At 44.8% G+C, this 26,463-nt stretch overlaps 1 protein-coding gene across 4 annotated transcripts in view; it reads right to left on the bottom strand.

Annotated features, from left to right (window-relative positions):
* Positions 1-26,463, bottom strand: part of MST1R (macrophage stimulating 1 receptor) — a 63,162-nt gene that overhangs the window by 25,061 nt on the left and 11,638 nt on the right. For all 4 annotated transcript variants that reach the window (XM_035105969.2, XM_035105967.2, XM_035105970.2 and 1 more), the window contains exons 3-6: positions 6,517-6,705; positions 5,695-5,817; positions 3,679-3,849; positions 902-1,080 (exon numbers count right to left, since the gene is read on the bottom strand). In XM_035105969.2, coding sequence (XP_034961860.1) covers positions 902-1,080; positions 3,679-3,849; positions 5,695-5,817; positions 6,517-6,705 — 662 coding nt within the window. The remainder of the gene's footprint in view (positions 1-901; positions 1,081-3,678; positions 3,850-5,694; positions 5,818-6,516; positions 6,706-26,463) is intronic.

Genomic DNA, 26,463 nt, shown 5'->3' with positions numbered 1-26,463 from the left:
ATCGGGTTTTCTGCAGATTGGCATTTGCTCCCCCCATTCAGTGCTGGGTTTTCCCAGGGAAAGCAGCGGGGTAAATGGAAAACTGCTCAGACCTGTGCCTAGAAAGCACAGGACAAGGATGAAACCCCTCAGACCCGTGCTTTCTAGGCACACAGGACAAGTGGAAATGTGGACCAGCCCTTAATCCACGCATCATTCAGTATGCTCCTGGTGTGAAGCACTGAAGAGCAACACCAAAGGGAGATCGTTCTTCAGAGGGACCATGGGGCAAGCATGCACAAAGGAATTGCCTTCGATCTTGAACTCCAACCTGGGATGCAAAATTCCTGGATGAGAGGGAATATTGCTTAACATTGTACATTATAGGCTGCCTGCTTATAGTTCATCTTATTTTGAAGGCTCAGGGCAGCTTTCAACCCCAAAATATAGGGGATAATTCAACATAGTGCTGATCAGACTGCTCCACCAGCTGAAGCATTTCTGCTTGCCTGATGGCATGCTCTCTCCTCTCCTCCCCCTTGTGCAGACTTCCGCTAGTGGGACCAGATGGTTGAACATGGCCCTTAACTTCTCCAAATTTAAAACAGAATTTATATATAATTATAACACCATGGGAAGTCTCCATGCTTCTACTGACCTACCCAACCTGCCTTCACCCTGCAAAGGTAGCCCAGACTCACAGGCCTAACAAGTCTTCCAGAAGGTGCTCAGGCTTAGATTGTGGTGAATCTCCAAAGAAAAACAGCCACCAAGAATTCCTCTCTGCTTACCTTTCTTACATGGATAAGGCACATTTACAGAATGCTAGTCTGTGTAGATGGAGGGCTGAGAAAGTGAACAGGAAAGAAGGAAGGGGGAATACTGTTTGCAGGCTTCGTGTTTTTTAACTTTCAAATGTTACCTGTTTTCTAGGCTCTCTTCAAACAGTATGGTGCAATTCTTCTGTCCCACTGTAACCTTGTAGTCACCAAGGGTTGAAGGTGAGGCATCCATGCCAGTGAAATATGAACCTGAACGAAAGCCTGAGCCACAGAGTGTCACCTTAGTGCTGCCTTGTAGCGGTGCATTTCTGGGGTGGAACTGTGAAAGCAGATGATACACAAAGCTTTACTTACGCAGTCACCAGCAAGATTCAAATAGCTCTTAGATACACCTGTCTGCTGCTCAAGTTCCAAACACCAATAAGTCCCAGTTATTGCACCAGGCAATGCTGCAGACATACTCTGACACAAAGAGAACTTACATGGGAATGGCAATTTTTTCTCCAGGCCCTTCCCTAACTGCTGCAAAAAGTCTTAGGTTATGATTCACTTTCCTTTGGAGGAAACATGTTGAATGAATTATTAGGATAAGCTGTTGCTCGGACCAAGTGCAGGAAAGTTCAACTGCGTGCAGTAAAAGGTGCACACAGTCCATATGGAGAACACAAATTGGCAGATATCCCGATTATCTGCAATTAGTTAACATGTGGTTTCAAAAATTGCCTAGGATCAAGGCTGGCATGGTCAGGCTAAACTAATGGTGCGATGAAGTCACCAACCAGACCTTGAACAAGAGTGAATAGCAGCAAGCTGGGATATTCCCACTTCTTTAAAGTGCTACTTTGGTACTGAAAACATTTGAGCATGAACATTTACTACTCCCTTGCTTTATGCTCACAACAAACTTATTTTTCTTAACTGTTGAAGCCAAGAGAAAGAATCAGAATCTGTCACCCATATTCAAAATCAGTATAAACATGGTATCACAGCATTTGGCTAAAATTTAATACAGGGATTGTGCAAATGGCAAAACATATAAGCAACCTGAAGTATGCTTCTTTAATAATATTTTTATATGTTATTTATCTAGTTAAAAATGAATAAAGAGTGAAGTAGAAGTTTAAATTTATTCCTTTATCAAGCTGTTACTCTGCCTCTTTTTGAAGCCAAAGTAATTTGACCTAATGACTCCCTGTGACGACAAGTGACTAATGTTAATGGTTAAGAGTTCACCTCAGAATGGTTTGCTCTGCTAAATATTAACTCACCTTAATGGAATGCGGACACATCAAAAGCCACAGCAGCAAACCATGATTATGCATAGACTCTTTATTAGTATCAAGGATACTTTTTAAGATGCCCACAGTGGTGTGAAGATGACCCCATTCCCAGAGGAGCCACTGTACACCTGGAGTGTGTGTCTAGGCAGCCTCTCTGACAGAGCTAGGGAACCTCAAGCCCAGGGGCCAAGGGCAACTCTTCTTTATCTAGTCCTCAGTCATGCCGCCTTCTCCCATCCACACCTCTCACTAGTCCTAGTCATATCCTCCCTGAGCATTTGTGCTTGTGCCCTTGAGCTCTGATAACAGCCATACAGAGGCTGTGTTTACATTTCTTGCTTTGCCCACTTTTGCCTCAGGCGTCACCTACTATAGGAATGACACCCACAGAAGGCTGCCCAGTTGGGAATGTGGCCTTTGGCCTGAAAAAGCTTTCCCCCACCCCTGCTGTAAGAGGAGCAAATGTATGTGGTCTCCATATACTGGCTGTTTCATGCACACCAGCCCCAACCTGCTTGAAACAAAGGGGGAAGGTCAATACCAGAACACCAGGAAGGGCTTCGCACAATAGCTAAAAACTCATCAGCCCACCTTTGTCCCCACATGACTGTTCCTTGTGTACGTCAAATGCAGTGAGTCGTTCCAAAAGATACGAAGGATGTGAATGTGTAATATCAATATAGGCTTTTGTGCTAGGTTTGTGGGTTTTCTAATTCTCTGTTTGGGAAACCACAACAACACTGCCCTCACTATAGGCAAAATGCAGGAGAACACAGTGTTCAATGATGCCATGCTAAAGTCACCCTTTCAGGAAAGAAGAAAAGGGTCGCACAGAGTAAAAGAAAGAGGAAGGGTGTGAGGTTTTTTTGCCCCCCCCCCAATCCCATGGCTCCACTCGAGAAGTTGAGCCAGTGGTGAGGGAAGAAGAAGAAGAAGAAGAAGAAGAAGAAGAAGAAGAAGAAGAAGAAGAAGAAGAAGAAGAAGAAGAAGAAGAAGAAGAAGAAGAAGAAGAAGAAGAAGAAGAAGAAGAGGAGGAGGAGGAGGAGTAGTTTGGATTTGATATCCCGCTTTATCACTACCCGAAGGAGTCTCAAAGCGGCTAACATTCTCCTTTCCCGTCCTCCCCCACAACAAACACTCTGTGAGGTGAGTGAGGCTGAGAGACTTCAGAGAAGTGTGACTAGCCCAAGGTCACCCAGCAGCTGCATGTGGAGGAGCGGAGACGCGAACCCGGATCCCCAGATTACGAGTCTACCGCTCTTAACCACTACACCACACTGGCTCTCGTGTCTTAAGTGCTCTATTTGGAAGAACATGCAAAGCAAGAGGTTAAGACAAAGAAAAAAACATCCTGTGGAAAACATAATAACTAATGCAAAATGCAGGTGATGCATGTCTTGGGAAATGCAGGCATTATGGGTCCCAAGATGCCCAGAGTACTTTAGGCTTTATGACAAACACATTTGACAAACAGAAATATATAAAAAGCTAGACATTTAACAAAGGGTGGGGTGGGGGGGGAGAACTAAAGTAGTCCCAAAGCACCAAATAGCTCAGTGAGCATAGCTGCAGTGTGCATAAGCCACCATGTCAATGTACCATTAGGCAATCTCATATATAAGAAAATACTTGCGTACATCAGTGAGGACGGGAGAGCAGCTTTTTTGGTTCCACTCTCCCTTGCAGTCTTCCCGACGGGTGCATGCATTTCCACACCAGCCACACTGCATAAAACGCTCTGCCTTCAGGCAGCGGAAGCATGTCAGGAAATGGCGACAGCCTGGACCAGTTATTTTCACCTGGGAAACCTGCAAGATGGACAGTTGCCAAAGAGGATGAGGGGAGCTCAACTTTGCATGCAGAAGGTCCCTGTTTCAATCCTCAACATCTCCAGGTGGGACTGGGAGAGACCCCTGCCTGAAACCCTGGATGGCCACTGCCAGGCAGTGCAGGCAGCAGCATTGAACCTCCAACCCTCTGTGAGACCATTTTCCCCAGCAGGCTGACCACCCACCTGATATCATGTGTGACAGTCAGGTGTGGGGCAGGGAAAGATTTTCTCCAAAGGAGCCTTAAAATGCACACCCAAGTGTTCACTGGAAAATGGGTTTGTATCAAAGAATCCAAGCCCCACTTGGATCAGCTTCGCTATAAAGTATTGGAAACCCCTGGGTGCCGCCAATCCAAGCAGGGAATGACGTCACCACCAAACAGGTAAATGGCTGGCTTGGATCCACTGGGATCTTCCTGTGCAGCACAGCTTGAACTCAAGCTACACTGCAAAGTAAAAATGGGTCTTTGGGCATCATGTTGATGTCAGGTGATTGGAAGGGGGTGGCACTTAACTCCCCCGTACTTGGTGCTGACAAGCCTGAGCAGGATGAAACAATGATCTGACTTACTGTAAGGTAGAATTCTATGTTCATTTGTCAAGGGGGACAGATGGTCTTTCCAACAGCACATCTTTCAAACAGCATGTAATTTTGCTCACCAAAAAATGTACTTTGCTCACCAAAATACTTATAAGTATTTTTATACTGTCCTTTAACCATATTCCCAGGGAATATTCAACAGGGAAAAAACCAATTAAAATGTGAATGCAATCTACCCTCAGAACAACCCCCCTTGTGCATCTGCCACACTTGGTGCTTGTAGTTTGTATCAAGACATCAGAGAGACAAAGCAGGTGGGCTCATAAAACTCCTGGTCTCAGCAAGGAGCTGTCATCAAGTTCTGAGCTCAGTTTTACAGCTGCCTGACCAGTAAAGCTAGAATGAGTTGGCAGCAGAAAATGCCAAAAAAACCTTGCTGAAATCCAATGGGACTGACTCTTTGCCATTTGATGAAGTCTGAGACCAAAAAAGGTTAGGTAGGCAGCCCTAGAGCTATCAGAAGAAGAAAGTGAGGCCCAATGAAATGGTGACTTAGAAGCACCAATTTTTCAATTAAAGTTCCAACATCCTAGGAGAGATAAATGACTGCTAGAGACAGCAAGTTCAAAGGATTTCTGTAGAAAGAAATGAAAATTTAAAGGGCTGGAAGAGTCAAGGAAATGCTAATAAAAGAATAAGGTGAAAAAGTAGCTCAAATAAACCTTTGTGATCTTGAAGGGGGAGACATCTGCTACTCTGACAGAGCTTAAGAAGATAGTTCTTTCCCAAAAGGATCATGCTTAGGGTCAATCAGTCCTGGAGGACTATATCTCCTCAGAATGCCAGAGGTAGATTGAATGGTCTTCCGCCTCACAAATTTTCTGCCTGTGGAAAGCTACCATGACAGGGAGGAGATGACCCTTGGGGTCCCTTCCAACTCTACAATTCTATTATTCTGTGACTAGGCTAGAACTCTTATCCCTGATGTATGCATTTTCTGCAGGAAGGCAGGCTTTTATGTGGGGTGCTATCAAAACATGTGCACTCTATGTGCACTCTAAACTGGTGTAGAATGCCTCTGCCACTCAGTTTTCCTGAACATGTACTTTGGGTCTGAGATGGATAAAGAGATCAGAGCAACCTCAGCATTCTTTCCGGATGTAAAATCAAAGCACCTGTAGAATAACCCTCCTCCCACCCAGAAACAAGCAAATAAGTAATGCTTCCTTTGAAATCTCAATCTCCATGCACAGTCGAGCTTCAGAGCCTCACAACTCTTACCTTTTTTCCTGTGACAAACAGCAAAGAGTCATTCAGCTTGCTGACTTCTCGCAGCACTGGCAATGTCTCCCCCAAGGAGAAGTTGGCCAATACATTTGTGTAGACGTTGGATGGAAGCACCACCTAGGAACACACACACACACAAAAGCTTACATACCCTCAGCAGCTGTTTTTAGTAGAACAGGGACAGTTGTAGGGAACTTCTTCATTTATTTGGCAAACACATCTGTCTGCTGGGGCTGCGAATTGCAAGCAGGAGAGTAACTCCACATTTTTATGAACATCTCTGCACACTGTTTAGTGCTATGAGATGCTGAAATGGATGTATGAATAGATTTGGGCACCTGGGATTCATGCTCATAATTCCTGATACTCTGCAGGCCGACTCTCCAACAACCCCAAGAGTAATTCCTAATAGCAATCTCAATTATGATAAATCCTTGAGAAGTTTAGCTGTTGACACTTCCTACAAGAAACATTGGGAATTGTAATTTTGTGAGCATGCTGAGAAACCCCTTGTTTGTTATCCCTAGTTCCCTCAAAGAGCTAGAACTAGGGAAAGGGTTTCTTGTAGAAAGAACAAGAAGAGAATAAAATAAAATTAGCTTAAGTTGACAGTGGAAACATGGTAACATTGCCTAAATGTTAATGGATTGGCTTTCAGCTTTACAGCTTTAAAAGTACCACAAGATGCCATTTAAATACATGACGGTATTTAAAGAGATATTTAAACACTCACGGCAGATGATAGCACACAGGTTCACCATATTATAAACGCATATTAATAGATATAAAAAGCAGAGCTGCAAGCTCTTAACTGACCTGCAGAACACATCCTTCTGATGTGCCTAGATGAGCCACAGTCACCTCACCTATTACAGTTACAAAGATGGAGGTCAGCAGCACTCCAGCCATACGTCCATTGAAGAGGTCCACCCTGTAGTAATTTGTAGAGATGAAGGTGGGTTTCTTCCAGCAGCTGGTGTTCACCACTGGGGCTGAGAAATTTACCTGGCATGACACAGAGAACAGGTGCTGTTTCAGATGCTAAGTGAAACATGCCAGGAGTCTCAAACTGGGGACTTTGGCATCCCTGCACCACCAGGTCACCAGAGGGAGCTTCCTAGTCTGGCCTCTGTTGTACACAGTGCAACCCCCACAATGGCCAGAGGGGGCGCTAATGCTTTGTTGCGCCAACCATAACAAGTGACTTGAAGTTTCAATAAAAGCTTGGCTGAACCTATACAATTGTCCGAGGCTGAACAACTTTTTGATGACAGAAGGTACTAAGTAGACCCCTGCCTCTACTTGCCTCATCATTCTGCTCGGAAATTTGGGGGTTTTCTTGATGGGCGGGGCGTAAACCCTCAAACAAACACACAAACACAGCTGGCATACAGCCCACCTTAGACCACATCATCTGCCTCTGGGCCTTTGGATCATTGGCTGCCTGCCCTGTAACCTAGCCAATGGAAGGTCTGGATCACGCTGTTTGCTTCTGACTTTGCTGGGCCCTGACACTGAACAGGAAGGTTAAATACCAATTATCTAGTCTATTCCCTCTCTATCGGCCTGCCAAAGCGAAGAATTGTAAGACAACAGCTTCTCCAGGTCCACCCTTGCCCTCTGCTGGAGCCTTAGGAGACTAGAAATCCTGGTTTGTTTACATGCTAGAAAGCCCAGCTGCCTCTTTATTTGATACCCCAGCAATAAATATACAGTATTCTGCATTCTTCCTCTATTGTACCCACTTCTGTTTTGTTTGTTTATTTATTTAGGAATGTCAAACAGATAAACAGCTATGTGATTTTAAAAAGACATATGAAGGCAGTCCTGTTCGGGGAAGTTTTTTTTAGTGTGTGATGTTGTATTGTGTTTTTACTATTTTTTGTTGGGAGCCGCCCAGAGTGGCTGGGGCAACCCAGTCAGATGGGCAGCATATAAATGATAAATTGTTGTTGTTGTTGTTGTTGTTGTTGTTGTTAATATAGAATTGATAACACACCTACTAACTGAGTTTTTTGAAGCAGCTTCCAATATATTAAAAATTGAGTTATGTGCATAATCACAAAATGTACAGTATTTGTATGTTTCCCCCCCCCCCAAATCCCAGCCCATAAATGGCAGTCAAAGGAGCTGGATGTGAGGTCCCTCCCAGCCAGGTCTTTCTCACTGGGCTTCTCACAGCTTCTGGCTCTGGTGGCAGAGGCAGGAAGTGCTAATGGAGAAAAGGTGTTAGAAGCTTCTCCTCAGGCCTCCAATGTTCCAATGGCCCATACTCTTACCATACCATTAGGGTTGCCAGACTCAATAGAGGACAGGACTTCTGTGCCTTTAATTTCCCTGCTCTCTTTTGAGTCTGGAAACCTTGAAGAGAAACCAGCAGACCCTTTGTTTCTGCTGGTTTCTCTTTAAGGTTTCCAAACTCAAAAGAGAGCAGGGCAATTAAAGGCACAGAGGTCCTGTCCTCTATTGAGTCTGGCAAACCTACGATACCATATTTCACCCATAGTCCTGCAACATAAACCATGTGTCTGTTAGGTGTGACTATATAACTGAACTAATCAGAGTCTGCATTTTTAACCAAATAGTCCGAAGTTAAGGACACAACATTCAGCCGTACACAATATATTCCTGATGCATTGCTTCTCCCTGCATGATTGCAGCGCCACATGCTATCCTGCTACTTAATGTGGCCTAGAGACATTCTCCTCCAAATATATGAAGCTGAGCTCACAAGGAAATGAGAGTCTTCTCACTTGGCCCTGGATTAACACCAGCCATTCCTAGCATACAAGCAACCAAATGTTTTCAGAGTACTGTAGACAGTACACTTTAGTCACAGTCAAAGCCTGCAGAGCTATAAGGAGCAAGAGCAGATGCTGCAGAAGAGATTGACCAATTACTGTAAACAAAGCAAGCCTTAAGGACACAAAAAATTATGCAAGGCACTCTTATGAAATGGAAGAGACATCTGGAGTTTGTTCAAGATCAGATTAATGAGACACAAAGCAAAGGGCAATATAAGCAGCCAAATGACAACTACAGAAAAGAGGAAAGTGTCAGTCATTCTTCAGAGAAGAAGAGAAAAGATTAGGCTTAACTGAATTCACAATAATCGAGCACACACACAGGCATTTTTTTTATAGAAGAAAGGAAGTAAAATAAAATTTGCAGTAACACCCCACGAAAGCCCAGTTCAGATTTAAGAGGAAACCATAGTTTCCGGCTACATGAATAAGCCACCTGCTTCTGGTTTTGAGCAAACCACAGATCCCAATAACAATCAATCTCAGAGAACTATGGCTTCCTTAAATCCTAGGATTGCCACAGGGTTATTGAGCTTTTTTAAAGACAGGGTTATTGAGCCTTTTTTTTCCACGAAAACGCCCCCCAAAAGCAATTTTTTTATTGGCTTGCCTAAGATCCAGAACAAAGTGCCGCCTTTCGGAAATTCCCCCCAGACATCAATTCCGCCTTTGAAATCCCAGTAATGTCCGGGAAAATCCGGACGTATGGCAGCCCTATTATACCACAGTCCTGCAAGCCTAATCAGTGCATCAAGTCTTCCCTGGTGGCCTGTCAGCTCATTTACAGAATTTCTTGGCAGGGATGCTACTGCTGGGGAAAAAATAGTCTGCGGAGCACCAGTGGTGACAGAATGATTTTCATTCCCATCATGGCAATGGACAGGGCAGAGATGCAGTGCCTCCTGGGCACTTCAGAAAATCAATGTGATGTCTTGGGAATAGGGCATAGTTTATTCCCATCACGGCGTCATAGTTTCAGCTCCCTGGCAACCCAATGCCATTATGGGGGTGCAAAGTGCTCCTCCTCACTCTTTAGCTCAATTATCTGATAAGGGAGGAGATTCAACCTGCCTCATCAGCTGATCTGCATAGTTCAACTGAAAAGGTTTCTCCTGGGTCATAGACCCATAGAATTATAGAGTTGGAAGTGATCTCAGGGGTCTAGTCCAGCCTCCAGCAATGCAGGAATTTCAACTAGCTCATGCATGACCGACTGTCGTCCAACATCTGCTTAAAAACCACCAAGGTAGGAGAGTCCATCACGTCTTGTGGGAGTCTGTTCCACTGTCAAGCAGCTCTTACTATCATAAAGTTTTTCCTGATGTTTAGTTGGAATCTCCTTTCTTGTAACTTAAATCCATTGGTTTGGATCCTGGCCTCCAGGGCAGGAGAATACAAGCTTGCTCCATCCTCCATGTGACAACCCTTTAGACATTTGAAGATGGTGCTATCATATCTCCTCTCACTCTCATCTTTTCCAGGCTAAACATACCCAATTCCCTCGACTGTTATTCATAAGACTTGGTTTCCAGACCCTTGATCATCTTGGTTGCCTTCCTCTGCACACATTCCTGCTTGTTACCTAGAAGTGGACGCAGTACTCCAGGTGTGGTCTAATCAGAGCAGAATAGAGTGACACTACTACTTCCCTTGATTGGGACACCTCACTTCTGTTGAAGCAGCCAAAATAGCATGAGGGTTTTTTTGCTGCTGCATCACACTGTTGACTCGTGTTAAGCCTGTGATGTGTGTAGTGTGCATGTGAGTGCCCGCGTGCTGGGTGGCCACACATACCGTAGTTTTGGCCACACCCATTGCTGGGATACAGCCCCTGCAGTGTTTGTCAAGGGTGGGTGTGGATTTCTGTCTGCAAAAGTTTGATCATTTCTGTTTTTAAACTAAAGTTTCAGAACAAGCTAAAATCAGAAATCAAATCAAGATCCTGGCTTGTTCTCAGTCACCCTAGTTTTAATAAACTCCTGAGTTTGGACATCATGAAGAACCATAGTTTGTTTAAAATCAGAAGTAGAAGGTTACAATCTCCTTCTAGGGAAGAGAGATAATGTGAGCCCAGGGCTCACCACAGCTTAGTTAAACTGCAAGGAAACATAGTTTCCTGTAATATCTGAAGTGGGCTAAAGACCCAATATGCAGATGGGCACAAGGCCACCATTGTAGGGACACGGGTGGTGCTGTGGTCTAAACCACTGAGCCTCTTGGGCTTGCCAACTAGAACAGGCATCCCCAAACTTCGGCCCTCCAGATGTTTTGGACTACAATTCCCATCATCCCTGACCACTGGTCCTGTTAGCTAGGGATCATGGGAGTTGTAGGCCAAAACATCTGGAGGGCCGCAGTTTGGGGATGCCTGAGCTAGAAGGTTGGAATCCCTGCAACGGGGTGAACTCCCGTTGCTCTGTCCCAGCTCCTGCAGTTCGAAAGCACACCAGTGCAAGTAGATAAATAGGTAATGTAATGTCTGAAGCGGGCTAAAGACCCAATATGCAGATGGGCACAAGGCCACCAACAGGGGGCTACAGGAGGTGCAAATGTACTAGGTCCCCCTCTTAGCTTTCTCTTTAAAAAAAAGTAAGTCAATTGGACACGATTTTATGACATGTCTAAAGAAAGTTACAAAACATGAAGGCTACTCTAATGCTTTGGCACTTGCAGGCAACACCATTGTGAAGGATGCTTAATCACTGTTGCCAAGCAACCAGAGGAAGGGATGTTTTGGGACTCAGGACGGGGAGCCATCCCAGAGCAAGAGGGGGATAATAATAATAAAATAATAATAATAATAATAATAATAATAATAATAATAATAATAATAATAATAATATAAAACCTAAAACATTAAAAACTTCCCTAAACAGGGATAGAGGAAGATACTCTGGTATGTTTGTTTAAGCGTTTTCCTCATGTCTACATTATTTCATTCATGCCCCAAGTATGCTACCTTCACAGAACAAAGCATAACTGGCTGGCTTTTGAATGTTTTACTCAAAGGTAATTCCCTTGAAATGAAGGTTTCACAAAAAATGTGAAATTGCCACCCGCCCATCCCCTTTAGTGTATCAGGCCCAGAAAATCCTGTTGGCTTCCCTTGATTTTGCAGAAAGATCCTTCATCTTCAGGAAATATCAATATGTAATAAATGTTCAGAGAGAGAGAGAGAGAGGTAGAAATAAAATAAAAGGGTGCTTTCTTCCTGCACATCAGGATTTGTTTATTTTTACACTTGAAATGAAGCTGGGTTTGGGGAAAACAAAACAAAAAAGGCAAAATGTCTCCCAGTGGATTGTTCAAATAAAAACAATTACACAACAGACATTCATGTGATGGAACTGGTAATTTCAGGAGGAAATTCTTAAAATATTCCTTACTCCAGCAATTGACCTCACGGTATGAGGGTTAAGTCACCCTGAGGCAACTAGTTTAAAATCACACCACACTGTGTGAATAATCCTAAATTTGAAACAAGGCAGCCTTGGGGTATAATTATAGGATGAAGTGCTTTGTGAAAACGGCTATATGAATGAATGGATGGATGGACGGACTTTCTCAGAGGTAATCCTCATTCTTGGCTAGGGGTAATTCCACATCAACACATCACTCCACTACAGCTCCCAGGGTCCCTTGTGGGGAAGCTGGTCATGTAACCTTTTAACTAGTTTTTCAATGCTCTGCTGACTCAGAGCCTCGCCTGTCTTTCTGCGGGAATTTCCTTGATGCATTTCACACCCACCTTGCAAACTTTTCCATTTTCTCCTGCTATCAGTCACTGAGTAAGAATTGACTGGGCGAGACCTATAAATCAAAGTATGACCCCAAAATCTCTTTCCCTCTAATCAGTTCAAAAATACTAAAGAAGTGTTCATGCAGGTTTGTGCTTGCTTCTCCTGAGTGGAAAAAGCAGCAAACATGAGTCAGGAGAAAGTCCCCTCAGTCCTCAGGTTGCAGGTCTTTTACAGTCGAATACTTGGCTGCCTCATTTTTCATTCTCAACCAGGGCTGTCTTAAGCACCTCTGGCGCCCTGGCGCCATGGTGCGATGGATCCCTCCGCCGCTCCACCCATGCCTGGGCACTGAAAATCGGGTAGAACGGCACCAGAAGTCGCTTCTACGCATGTCCAGACATGCGTAGAAGTGAGTTCCGGTGCCGGCGCCGCCCGATTTCCGGTGCCCATACATGGGTAGCGCGGCACCGGAAGTCGCTTCTACGCATATCCAGACATGCGTAGAAGCGACTTCTGGTGCCGCTCTACCCGATTTTCAGTGCCCAGGCATGGGTGGAGCGGCACCGGAAGTTGCTTCTACACATGTCCGGCAGAGCCGGTGCTAGGGCACTGAAAATCGGGTAGAGCGGCACCAGAAGTCGCTTCTACGCATGTCCAGACATGCGTAGAAGTGAGTTCCAGTGCCGGCGCCGCCCGATTTCTGGTGCCCATACATAGGTAACGTGGCACCGGAAGTACCTTCTACGCATGTCCAGACATGCGTAGAAGCAACGTCCGGTGCTGCGCCGCTGCTGATCCCGCATTTTTCAGCGGGAGACTTGGCAGCTATGCAGAAATCCCTGCTCAAACTTCTACTCTCTGCAGTGAGTGTATGGAAGGGTTTATGGCAGCAGACTGTGAAGCCAATTTCCCATCCATGTATTGACTTTACATAGATATAAGTTATCTGTGCTGCGAAGCAACCACAAGGCTGCTACTGATACAAAGTCAAGCTTCTGTTGTTCTATGGTGCTTTGACACACCCATCCTTGAAGACTGCTAGGGCTCAAGATGCCACCCAGCTGCCAGATCAAACGACCAGCCACTATGCTGCCACGTGCCATGAAGACAACAATTTCCACCGCCGCTGTTCTTTAACAAGTTAGCACTGCAAGAGGAAGATGAATGAAGTAATAAAAATGAGCTTGTACTCTTCTCCACGTGCTTCCTTCCTACCTTCTGAGAGGAAGGCAGTGAAGACGAAATCTTCATCACCATTTCACCACAACCTGAGTCAGTCTGTCCGTTCTAATACGGTAGTGAAGGTTTGTGGAAAGTTGGTTTGGCAAGACTGTGGCTGGGGAAGGGGTGGGGTAGATGAAGACACCCCAGGCGTATGTCCCAAGCACAGGTCTGGGACTCATAGCAGGGTCCTGAGAAAGCCACCATTTCCATTGGCTTGGAGGACAGATGCCAACAGGCACTTCCAGTCACATATTAAGAGAACGGGGGGGGGGGGGAGCAGAACTATTGAAGACATTTGCTGTTTTTCTTATAGCATGGATTTACCATTGTGGGAGATATTCAGGCAGATTTGGGCTGTCACTGAGGCAACACATGTAGTGCATGGCAGCGAACTAAAATAGTTGGGACAAGTCTTAGTTTTGGTCTGCTTTTACTTGAGCAACAAACCTCAAAGCCACAAAAGAGAACATACGCACAGTAATATATGAAATAGAAAGTTGTGCAAAGCTCACATGAGTGCCAGGAAATGGACAATGAATCTCTCTCTCTCTCTCTCTCTCTCTCTCTCTCTCTCTCTCTCTCTCTCTCTCTCTCTCTCTCTCTAACACAGAATGAATCTGCAGAGAAGTGAGCTGAGCACTCTGAGGGCCTGTGGGACAGTTATTTTGACCTAAAAGTGCCATTGTGTGGTTCTTCCGTACAAGGAAAGCGGCAGAAAGAGCAATTATGGGCTGAGTCATGCTCTTAATAGGTTTGGAGCAATCTAGACTTCTTTTGCCATTCTCATATTATTTCCGGAACATTAGGAACAGGTTCAAACCACCTAACAAGAGCTGGAAAATGCTGCAGTCTAAAATGTCTTCCACAAAACTTTTGCACAGCTTGTTATCTCAGTGCATTTCTCAGGGGTGTTTCAAATTTCAGTGGCACCCTGTGCGACGCCAAAATCCGGTGCCCCCTCCACCTATTCCCTTCTGTTGAACTTCATAGTTGTTGCTCCTGCTGTAGCACCCCAGAATCTCTGTGCCCAGTATGACCAAACTGATCGCGCTCCCCTAGATCAGCCTTTGGTTATCTCCACAGGTATGATAACCAGGATCCCATAAATTCCACATTGATTTTACTATGCACTGCCTGATTCAACTTTACTGGTGATTTTTAAGAGGAATATACTGTATATGAAGCCACTTCAAAGGATTCTACATAAAGAAAGCATTCTGTGTAACCATTTGAGCACCAGCAGATGCTTCAAGAACCCTCACCCCAATCGTGAAGTGAGTAACACTTTTCAAAGTCAGGAAAACTACCATCTTATTCTTGATTTCCTTGCAGCATCTCTAATACCTCATCTGCCCAGCACAAGAACACAAGGCATTCTTCCTCCCAGTTACATCTACCGTAGGGTGGGAGTGAACCAGGGCTCAGTAGGACTGAGACCCAATGTCAGGAATTAGCCTTGTCAACTCATGGTATCATTATATAGATGAGGGATCTCCTGTGCTGGCTTGGCCGATGGGTGTCGTAATCCAAAGCCTTTGGAGGGCACCCAGTTGGTAAAGGTTGGTCTACAACAGCAGAGGAAACGCAACACTGCATAACTGCAGGATATTATAACACAGATGTTATAACACAGACGCAGAGAATACATTAGCTAATTTGAGCAGCTTGCAAAAACAGGTGCCGAATGTGCCAGACACAAAGGAAGCATAGGTGAGTTTATTTGTTTGAGTTCCTTTGTGTATCTATAACTTCGAGGTAATAAGCTCAAGGAAAACAGCAGCTAAGCTGGAAAGGACTTTGATAATCACGTGCCCTTTGTATTCTGCAAGGGGTTGAAATTACATTTCTAACCACTAAGCTTTCAGGTAAACTTCACTCACTTTCTAGCCTAAAGGTCACAGCTCACAGCTCACAGTACCAGAATTGTTTCAGTTTCAAGAAGTTCAAAAACCTAGAATGATATTACTCCCTGAAGCCACCTTTGTCAACAAAGAAGTGTCACACTCTTAAAAAGAAAAATATAGCACCACATTACTACATGCTTAGGTGTATTACTAAGCATGAAAAAAATTCCTATTATTTTTTAGGGTTCTGCAGTTTACCTGATGGAACTGGTGGGGTTTTTTTAAAGGCTGTGAGCGATTTTATTTGTCTGTGGCACAATGGGCATTGCAAAACATATGAATAGTACAGTTTCCACAATTGCAAATCTAATCTCCTGTTAGGACAAACATCAGGGAAGCAGGAACAAAACACAGCGCTAATATACAACACTAAAATTTATCAATACAAACTGAAATTAAAAACAACATCAAAATATTGTGGGTGGCCCTCTTTGCAGTCTACAGCAGACATGGGCTTACCCACATGTCCTCTTGTCTCACTGCTTTCCCCTGGGGGGGAAACTGCTCTTTAGCACTAAGTCGGAACAAAGAGTCGGGTTTTCTCTGGATTGCTGTCTGATCCAATTTAGCATTGAAGAGTAGGTTTTCCCTGAGAAAGGAGAATGGCAAATGAAAAACCACTCGGATCCATGCTTTCTAGGCATGGGACAAGCGGAAGTGTGGATGAGCCCACAGGGAGAAAATAGTGGCAAAGTGTCTGCACACAGTGTGTTTTTACTTTCTATGATTTTCTTGTGGTTCTTAAAAGTTGTTGAAAAGTGGTCTTCTTGACTGACTTTAAAAGAGATGTATTTGTTTCCTGTAACTTCCTTGTTCTCCCTAGTATGGGACCTGGTTTCAAGATGCAACTAAAATCTTTCTACTCCATATTAGGGTACTCATTAATAAAACTGTGTCCTGAAAATTCTGTAAAGGGCCACTTTACCAGGGTCTGTGTTTCCTTTAGAAAAATGAGGCACAGTGGAGACTGTCGTGTCTTTAAGACATATGATTTTATTTACACATACTGTGGTACCTCGGTTTATGAACAAAATTGGTTCCAGAAGTCTGTTCATAAACTGAAGCGTTCATAAACTGAAGCGAACTTTCCCATTGAAAGTAATGGAAAGTGGATTAATCCGTTCCAGACGGGTCCACGGAGTACTCAACCTGAAGCGTACTTAACCCAAAGCATGGGTGTAATTGGTTCCGGAAGTCTGTTCATAAACTGAAGCATTCATAAACTGAAGGGAAGTTTCCCATTGAAAGTAATGGAAAGTGAATTAATCCATTCCAGATGGGTCCGCGGCATTCGTAAACCGAAAATTCATAAACCGAGGTTCCACTGTATAGACACCTGAGTCTACTATGGAGTTCAGAGCATTCACATCTCGAGAGGGGCTTGCTTTCTGCAGGAATGCAACACTGGACCCCAGGGCAGCCAAAAGAGCACCCTCATGTCTCTGCCCCAGCTTGTCTCAACCAGCCTGCCAGGAATTCTACTGGCTCCGCTTCTCCCCCACTTGTCAAGCCTCTTGCAAAAACCCACAATTTTTCCTACATCATTGCCCACTGTAACCCTGAAAATGTCCCCCCCTCCCAACTCTGTCTTAATGGCCTATCTGCCAGGCGATGCCCGTCCGGAAAAACAAGCTCAACTTGTATTCTTACACTGTTAAATTGTCTGGCACACAGGGGAAGGCTCCCAGCATTTAGTAATTCCAATTATTTAGTCATCGCTGACACTTACTGACTCAAGGAGTTATGGATGCTTCTGCACCCACAAACTCTGGCACCCAAATATGCAGGTCCATGCCGAGGGGGTGGGCAGCTGAGTACACTTGCCCTGGGTCTTGGAGGGCTAACATACCCTCCAACATTTATCCAATAAAAATGGAGACATCCCATTGCATAATGATAATTTTTCTATTTATACCCCACACATCTTACTGGGTTGCCCCAGCCACTCTGGGCACCTTCCAACATATATCAAAACATTAAAAAAAAAAATTCAACTTCCCTATACAGGATTGCCTTCAGACAAGAAAGCTTGGGGGTCGGATAACTCCATACCCTCCAACATTTCTCTGATGAAAATAGGGACATCCCATTCCATAATGATAATTTTACTATTTATACCCCACACATCTTATTGGGTTGCCCCAGCACTCTGGGTAGCTTCCAACATATATAGAAACACAATTAAACATTAAACTTTTTTTAAAAAAACTTATTTATACTGTATAGGATTGCCTTCAGATGGCTCGGGGGTTGAATAACTCCATACCCTCCAACATTTCTCCAATGAAAATAGGGACATCCTAAGGAAAAGTGGGACATTCCGGGATCACATCAGAAACCAGTCCGCTTCTCTAAATCAGGGGTGTCCCTGGAAAACGGAGACACTTAGAGGGTCTGGGCTAAGGTGTGCAATGGTTATAAAGGTAAAGGTAAAGGGACCCCTGACCATTAGGTCCAGTCGTGACTGACTCTGGGGTTGCAGCGCTCATCTCGCATTATTGGCCGAGGAAGCCGGCGTACAGCTTCCAGGTCATGTGGCCAGCACGACTAAGCCGCTTCTGGGGAACCAGAGCAGTGCACAGAAACGCTGTTTACCTTCCCGCTGTAGCAGTACCTATTTATCTACCGTACTTGCACTTTAACGTGCTTTCGAACTGCTATGTTGGCAGGAGCTGGGATTGTGCAACAGGAGCTCACCCCGTTGCAGGGATTCGAACCGCCGACCTTCTGATCAGCAAGCCCTAGGCTCTGTGGTTTAACCCACAGCGCCACCTGCGTCCCACGTGCAATGGTTATGCTAGGGGTCAAATGTGAAATATAGAATGCTGTCCACCAACATCCATTCCAATATTTCAGTCTTCTAGGATGATATTGCATTATAATATATTTTGTGTACACACACACACACACACACACACACATATAAATGTGGGGTTCAAGCTGTTTTTCAGACTTACAATGTAGAATTGTGTCCTCCCGACTGCATGCCAAATTTCATTCTGATACTTCAATGCTCAAAGGAGAAACTTACTCAAAAAAAGTAAATGCCAAATAGACAACTAAACCAATGACTTCACTACACCTGGCCAAAGGAGATGAAATCCTCCCTTCCATTGCTGTGACTCATAATGGAAACAAAGCCAAGAGATTAAAAGATGCTCTGAAGGCAAGTGCAGGGCTGGTGCCACCGCAAGCCTTTCTGAGGCAGTTGTCCCAAGAGGCACTCAGGGAGGGGTGGCAGATTTGCATCCCCAATTTGGGTCTCCCATCTTGAATCAAACTTGGGAATCTGGGAAAGGAGAAAAAGACGAGGAGACTTTTCACAAGTGCAACTTAAACAATTTTTTTGTATAAATTTGTTTGTAATGTGAATATTATTAACCAACAGTCAGAACGCATAATCAGATTCCAAATGCAGTTCTTCTGCTCTCTATTCTGCATTATCTTCAACAACAGCATCTTCATGGCATAATATCTCCTCAAAGGCAAATTAAACCTCACCTGTCAAAGATTTGCAAACTTAGCTGGAACGGCTGCCTAAGTGCCTTAAGGCAAAGCCTCTTTCCTACCAGTAGTTTCTTCCTGCTGCCCAAGATTCCAGGCCTGGTTTGGGGGGCATGAGCGTAAAATAAGACAAGAGTATAAGAACAGCACTTCCCTGCATGGTCCCTGTCATCTCTCAAAACCATTAATGAAGTGAATAAGCAGTTGTGGTCACATGCCTATGACATTCATGGAACTCTGTTTCATTCAACAGCCCTACCTAATAGCTGTAGATGCACACCTTAGGGACAAACTGCATTTTCACCAGCAACAGTTTGCATGCTGGACAGATGCAGTATCTCCACAACAATAGCGTAGCCGAAAGAGAAGATGTGTGGACTCTTGTGTCACATATGAGAAACATTTCGCTGTGTGTTGAGGGCTGGGGGGACCCAACTTGTGAAAATGCATCTTTGTGACACGTTGGCTGCCTAGTCTGCAGGACTTGATAAGCCAAGTTATGGTTTACCTGGAGTCCACATGAATACTTGTTCTTGGCTGCAGCTCATGAGAGCCAGTGTGGTGTAGTGGTTAAGAGCAGTGGACTTGTAATCTAGGGAAGTGGGTTCGCGTCTCCGCTCCTCCACATGCAGCTGCTGGGTGACCTTGGGCTAGTCACACTTCTCTGAAGTCTCTCAGCCCCACTCACCTCACAGGGTGTCTGTTGTGGGGGAGGAGGGGAAAGGAGATTGTTAGCCGCTTTGAGACTCCTTCGGGGAGTGATAAAGCGGGATATCAAATCCAAACTCTTCTTAACTTAGCTCAGCATGGTACAGGAGCAAAAACAAACAGGGAAAAGCAAAGTGGCTTCAAGCTCTTCTCTGGGAGCCCACACATTCACAACAGTCCCAGTAAGCCATAGTTTTGCTTACTTATGTCATGAGAACCAGGCCTCAGGAGTTGTTGGCCTTGTTTTCTGGTTACATTGCATGGGGATTTCACTATCACCTACTCCCTGTTCCTCTTTTTGAAGAAATCTGTGCTTCAGTCAGACAGGAGGATGCAGGAGGATCAAGAAAAGGGGGTGACTCAGCTTTATTGCATAATAATCCATAGACTTTAATCACAGGATTGCAGAGCCAGTGACATCCATCTATTCATCCTGTTAATGTTTTTGTTTGGGCAAATATATAGGAGGGGGTGTGCAGCCATCAGGTCTCATCTAGCCTAAATCCCATTTAGAAATGTTACATACGTCCATTTATTAAAGAGTTAGTAAATATTTGAGAAACAGACCAAGCTACCACTTCTGGCCATGTTTATCACAGTGGCTACTGGAAGAACCGAGGCATGACAGTCTGAGAATGGGGCTAGCCATAAACCATACATCAAGCAGGAGGGGGAAGATGGGAAAGAATTATGACACTTTTTGATGAATAGGGAGCAGATGGGGCTTGCTCCCAGGCCAACCTGTATATTAGATTATACAGGTAAAGGTAAAGGGGCCCCTGACCGTTAAGTCCAGTCGCGGACGACTCTGGGGTTGCGGCACTCATCTCCCTTTACTGGCCGAGGGAGCTGGCATTTGTCCGCAGACAGCTTCTGGGTCATGTGGGCAGCATGACTAAACCACTTCTAGTGAAACCAGAGCAGTGCACGGAAATGGCATTTACCTTCCAGCTGGAGTGATACCTATTTATCTACTTGCACTTTGACGTGCTTTTGAACTGCTAGGTCGGCAGGAGCAGGGACTGAGCAATGGGAGCTTACCCCGTCATGGGGATTCGAACCACCAACCTTCTGATCAGCAAGCCCTAGGCTCTGTGGTTTAGACCACAGCGCCACCCGTGTCCCATATTAGATTATACCCTATGCCAATAAATAAGCTTGCTTGCATTCTCTTTCCCATCTCTCTTTCTACATGAACTTATTTTTGCTTTAATCTTAGTTTTGCTCTAACTTGCCTCTCCACTGCCCTCATACTCAAAATGCCTTTACTCTTTCATCTGCTCACACACCTCTTTCCAATTCTTACTTTTACCTCTGTCTTGTGTCAATATTGGTGTACCGTACACTGTAACTAAACATCTTGCTCCCACAGATTAAAGGGCACAAAATGAAGATTCAGCTTCAAAATCCTTTCTCAATGGCTGGAAAACAAAAATTTCAATCCTCGAATACACCAAGAGATAATTAACTTTCAAGAAGCATTGTCCCAGGAGGACTGTGCGATGTGCCTTTTCTCAGTGTTTGAATCAGCTCTATTTCAGTGCCACCTGGGAATACACGATGTAATAATGGGACTATTAGCAGCTACATCCTAACAAAGATAAGGAACATGAGAGGAATATGATTTGGCTCTGGAAAGGGGGAGAAATGCTGAACATTTGAAGTGCATTCACCAGTAACAAAGTCGAGAAAACCAAGCAGCTGCAAACGGCTGACTGAGACTTTCTGCATACCTTCCAATTGCCTTCTATAAATAAAATTAACAGCCATGCCCTCTGGCCTATTGTCTTTAAAAAAGTAACTGGTTTAAATACAGTGGTACCTCGGTTTATGAACAAAATTGGTTACGGAAGTCTGTTCATAAACTGAAGCGTTCATAAACTGAAGTGAACTTTCCCATTGAAAGTAATGGAAAGTGGATTAATCCGTTCCAGACGGGTCCGCGGCGTTTGTAAACTGAAAATTCGTAAACCGAGGTGTTCATAAACCGAGGTTCCACTGTATTTGGAATTTTATACTTCAGTCCTGGTTGCAATGAACAGTTTACAGTATTTTCCCTCCTGTTGTATCATACAGAAACAACCTTGAGATTTACAAATGAAGGGCGATATACAAATTTAATACATAAAATAAATAGAAATCAGTGCAGTATAGTATTTAGTATTGGTCTGGGACCAGGGAGACCAGGGTTCAGGTCCCCATTCAGTTATGAAGCTCACTGGATGCCCACTTCTGCTCAGCCTAACCTACCTCCCACGATGTAATGGGAAAGGGGAGAACCGTTTATGCCAGCTTGAACTCCTTGGAGAAAAGGCAGCATATAAATGTAATAATAAATAAATAGAATGGAGAAAGTGGTCAGGGAGAAGATTTTCTTCCTCTCAGCATCCAGTTACACTGAAAGTTGGAGGGTTCAGGGCAGACAAAAGAAATCACTTCTTTGTGTGCCATGGGCGTAGGCAGGGGGGGCAGGAGGGGGCAGCTGCCCCCCCTAGAAGCAAAAAATAATAATGTATTTTACAGACCATAACCAGCACTTTTCCCCTCCAAAAACTGAAGTGGAAAGGGCTTTGCTTTAGCAAGAGCAGCTAAGTCTCCGCTTGCTGGGGGGGGGGGGACACAGCAGTAACAAAAACACATCAAATAAATAAAGCAAAGTGGCTACCAGTAGTTAAGCAGTTAAGACAATGGAGCATATATCCCCAGGCAAGATTCGATAGCTGACCATTTCACCCTATTGTTCTTAAGTGGGAGTTGTTAATGAGCATTCAGGAGCATTAAGAGTTCTATTGGCGATTTAATGAGGGTGCAGACTCAGAGGATTCAATTTGACTAAGGTGGCTCTGCAAGGCTAAAAAGAAGTGAATAAGAAAGGAGGGAGCTGTAGCTTTGACAGACACAGTGATGTTTATAAAAAGCATTGGTGTTCCAGTCTGCCCCTCCTCCTGCATCTGTATAGTGTAAATCAGGGGTGGCCACCTCCCAAGAGACTCTGATCTACTCAGAGTTTAAAACTGGGGGTGATCTACCCCCTTTTGGGGGGTTCAGGTCAAAGCTGTTGAGTTTTTTTTAAAGGAAGGGAAGCCCTGTTTTTTGGGGTTTAGGTCAAACTTGTTGAGCTTCTTTTAGGAGGGAGGGAGGCCCATTTTTGTTTAGGGCTTCAGGTCATAGTTCAACTTTTTTGAGGGAGGAGGAAAATTTTGGGTGAGCTTTTTTTAGGGGGGCCAGTGACCTACCAGTGATCTACCACAGACATCCAGTGATCTACTGGTAGATCACAATCTACCTGTTGGACATGCCTGCTGTAAATCAAGCAGAGAGAAAGCTGCTTACAAGGCTCCTGTACATGCAGAGTTCCAGCATCACAGCGTCACCCAGAGGCACCCACAAATATGAGTTATCCCTCTCTCTATTTCTTCCTTCCTTCCCTCCCTCTTCGATCCTTAATAAAATACAGGGGGGGGCAGATAAGCCCCACATAGAAAGCCCATCAACATGGGGGGATGACTCTTTCAAATACTGTATTTACCAGTAATTGGGGGGGGGAGAGGCACCTAGGCCTCTAGGAGTTGGCTGCTATGCCTAGGAGTAGGACAATTCAAGAAAGCAGAATGATGCATATGGTATGGTAATATATCAATAGAATTGTAGAATTGTAGTCGGAAGGGACCACAAGGGTCATCTAGTCCAACCCGCTGCAATGCAGGATTTTTTTCCTAAGGTGGGGCTTGAACCATGGTTGAAATATTATGCTGATATGCAGCAACGCCTCGGAGCCGTCGTGGCTGCGGCCATGCCTTGCCCCGCCCTCGCCCGCCCTTCCACCCCCTCTCGCCTGCCCGACCCTCCTGTCCTCTTGCTGCAGAGTTCCAGCATCACAGCGTCATCCAGAGACACCCACAAATATGAGTTATCTCTCTCTCTATTTCTTCCTTCCTTCCCTCCCTCTTCCATCCTTAATAAAATACGGGGGGCCAGATAAGCCCCACATAGAAAGCCCATCAACATGGGGGGATGACTCTTTCAAATACGGTATTTACCAGTAATTGGGGGGGGGGGGCCACCTAGGCCTCTAGGAGTTGGATGCTATGCCTAGGAGTAGGACAATTCAAGAAAGCAGAATGATGCATATGCTATGGTAATATATCAATAGAATCATAGAATTGTAGTCGGAAGGGACCACAAGGGTCATCTAGTCCAACCCCCTGCAATGCAGGATTTTTTTCCTAAGGTGGGGCTTGAACCATGGTTGAAATATTATGCTGATATGCAGCAACGCCTCGGAGCCGTCGTGGCTGCGGCCATGTCTTGCCTCGCCCTCGCCCGCCCTGCCACCCCCTCTCGCCTGCCCGACCCTCCCGTCCTCTCCAGCTAAGCAGGGTAGCCGCCGTCGTTGCCAGCCCCAGAAGCACAAGGTGGCCGCTGCTGCCCCCGCCACGATGTCATCAGGCCCACTGGCCCTTTAGCCCCGCCCACTTTGTGGCCCCTCCCCTTCCGTGCCTTGGCCCCGCCCCTGAACGACCATGGCTTCCCCCCCCCCCTAGTTTTGATCCTGGCTACACCCCTGTTGTGTGCAACATAAATACTGTATTTTTCGCTCCATAAGACACACCCGACCATAAGACACACCTAGTTTTTAGAGCAGGGGAACAAGAAAAAAAAATCTGAGCATGGGGAAACGGCGAACACCCTGCCCGCTGCTCCCAAACCTTCCCGGGGCTTCAGGGTGAGGGGGAGGCTGCTAGCGAGAGCTGCGCAGAGTGTGTAAGCGGCTCTCGCTTTTCAGCAAGCCAGGAGGAGGGACAGATGGGGCTCCCATCCATCTCTCCTCCCGGCTTGTTGTAAAACAAGCGGAGCGAGAGCTGGGAGCCATGGCTTCAGCGGCAAAGGCATCCCTCCGCTCGCGACTGCAGCGGCAACCAAGGGATCCCGCTGCCGTCCAGTGCCTTCACTTCACGGTGAATAATGGAATTTGGTCCCCCAGGAAGCAGTGATGGCCACCAACGTCAATAGCTTTAAAAGAGGATTAGACAAATACTGATCCTCAACGGTTACTAGCTACCATGGCTGTGCTGTTTTCAATGCTAGAGGAGGCAGTACCACCTGCTGGGAATTGCACTTGTGCGGAGCGCTGTTGCACTTCTGCTGGCATGCTTTTCATAGGCATCTGGTTGGCCACTGTGAGAACTGAAGGCGATATTATGTGGGGCTTTGGCCTGATCCAGCAAGTCTCTTCTTACATTCTTATACCCTATGCTGCCTGCACAAGCAGATCGCTCCCAAGTAACATATGAACCAAATTTCACACACATTAGAGCTGCTATGTATTTCTTCCGTGTTTGTAAGCATGCCTGGGATATCGGGTACCAAAGCAAACAGTAGCATGCATGCCGCAGCACTGAGGAACGCCAACGTCGGCCTAAGGGCAGTGGTGCTTTTTAAATTACCCCTTCTCACCTCTGTTCAATCAGAAGAGCCCAGACCGAATGCACATTCCCAACCCATCACAGCAGGGAGATTATGAAAAAGATTTCAAAGGAGAAATACTTGATTTTCCAACTGCCTACGCTTCAGAAAGGGTGTGCACTTGGATTCCAGCCACCACAACTGAATTCTGGTTTTGCCCCCATCCAGCGTATACTCGTTGGACTAATCATTTTATCTTCTTCTATTCCAGCTTTAACGAAAATGATGCAATAACATCATCGCCATGGGAGACTCCGTAAACACCCACCAACACAAAAGCCTCCCCACTCCCTTTGAAAGAAGCGGAAGTACATGTTGCAGCAAGTAGCCATGAAACAGCTGCGTGGGCTAAACGATGCTAGTGAAGCTGATGAACATAGACTGCTGAGATGGAGACTGCTTCACAGCTTCAATATTAACGAAATGGGTAGATTAAAAAAAAAAAAACCCAAGAAAGCCAGAGGCACAGAATGTGAAAAGGATTCGGGAGTTGGTGTGGGGAGGGGACTCAAATATGGAAGATAAGTATGCTTTGACTGATTCTGTTTTAAAACTTTAAAAAATATATATTTAAAAAATCCCCAGCATGCCAGAAGCCTTAAAGCATGCAATTCCAGTTACCACATTGCCTCAAAACATGATGCTTGTTATTCTAGTGGTACCCCACCCTCCATTATTCAAAGTATCTTCTTTTCCTAGTATTTGAATGTATTGTGGCCATTCTGATAAATAAATGAAGATCAGCAATACTTTTAATCAATGGATGAGTTCTAGAGAATCTTGGACTATAAAGATTAAAATGCTGGTCTGGAAACAATCCTATAAAGAATTCCCACAGGAGTTATCAATATATCTAACAACTTCCAGATGCGTAACCATGCTAGTCTGTTGAAGCTAAAACAACAGAGCCTTATGGAATCTTACAGAATAACAGATTTATTGTAGCACACGCTTTCATGGATTAGTATCCAATTATTATCATTATTAGTATTATTATTAGTTTAAGGAAGTTTTTAGTGTTTGATTTTATTTTTAGTATTCTGTTGGGAGCCACCCAGAGTGGCTGGAGAAACCCAGACAGATGGGCGGGGTATTAATAACAACAACAACAACAACAATAACTGTATTTTGCTTTGAGTTTGATGAATAATCAGCAAATTAAGTAAGGTTATTATTAAAGGGGGAAAAAACTTATCCTGGATCTTTAGGGGATTTGCACTGGCATCCACAAACCAAGCATACAGGATTTTGATTAGTTCTTCCACACCAAGATGAATGAGAAAATAACTATGCTTTGCTCACAGCATGGAGCTGCTGCTAAAAATGGCAACCCAGAGTCTGGTTCTCTCCATCTTCCCTATAACGTAGAAGTAGGCCAATATGTGGACCTCCAGGTTGTTATGGAAAAAATCT

This window comes from Zootoca vivipara, chromosome 2, assembly GCF_963506605.1.
Source record: "Zootoca vivipara chromosome 2, rZooViv1.1, whole genome shotgun sequence".
Classification (NCBI taxonomy): Eukaryota; Metazoa; Chordata; class Lepidosauria; order Squamata; family Lacertidae; genus Zootoca; species Zootoca vivipara.
Note: the sequence above shows the minus strand (reverse complement) of the source record. Positions and strands in the feature narration are given on the sequence as shown.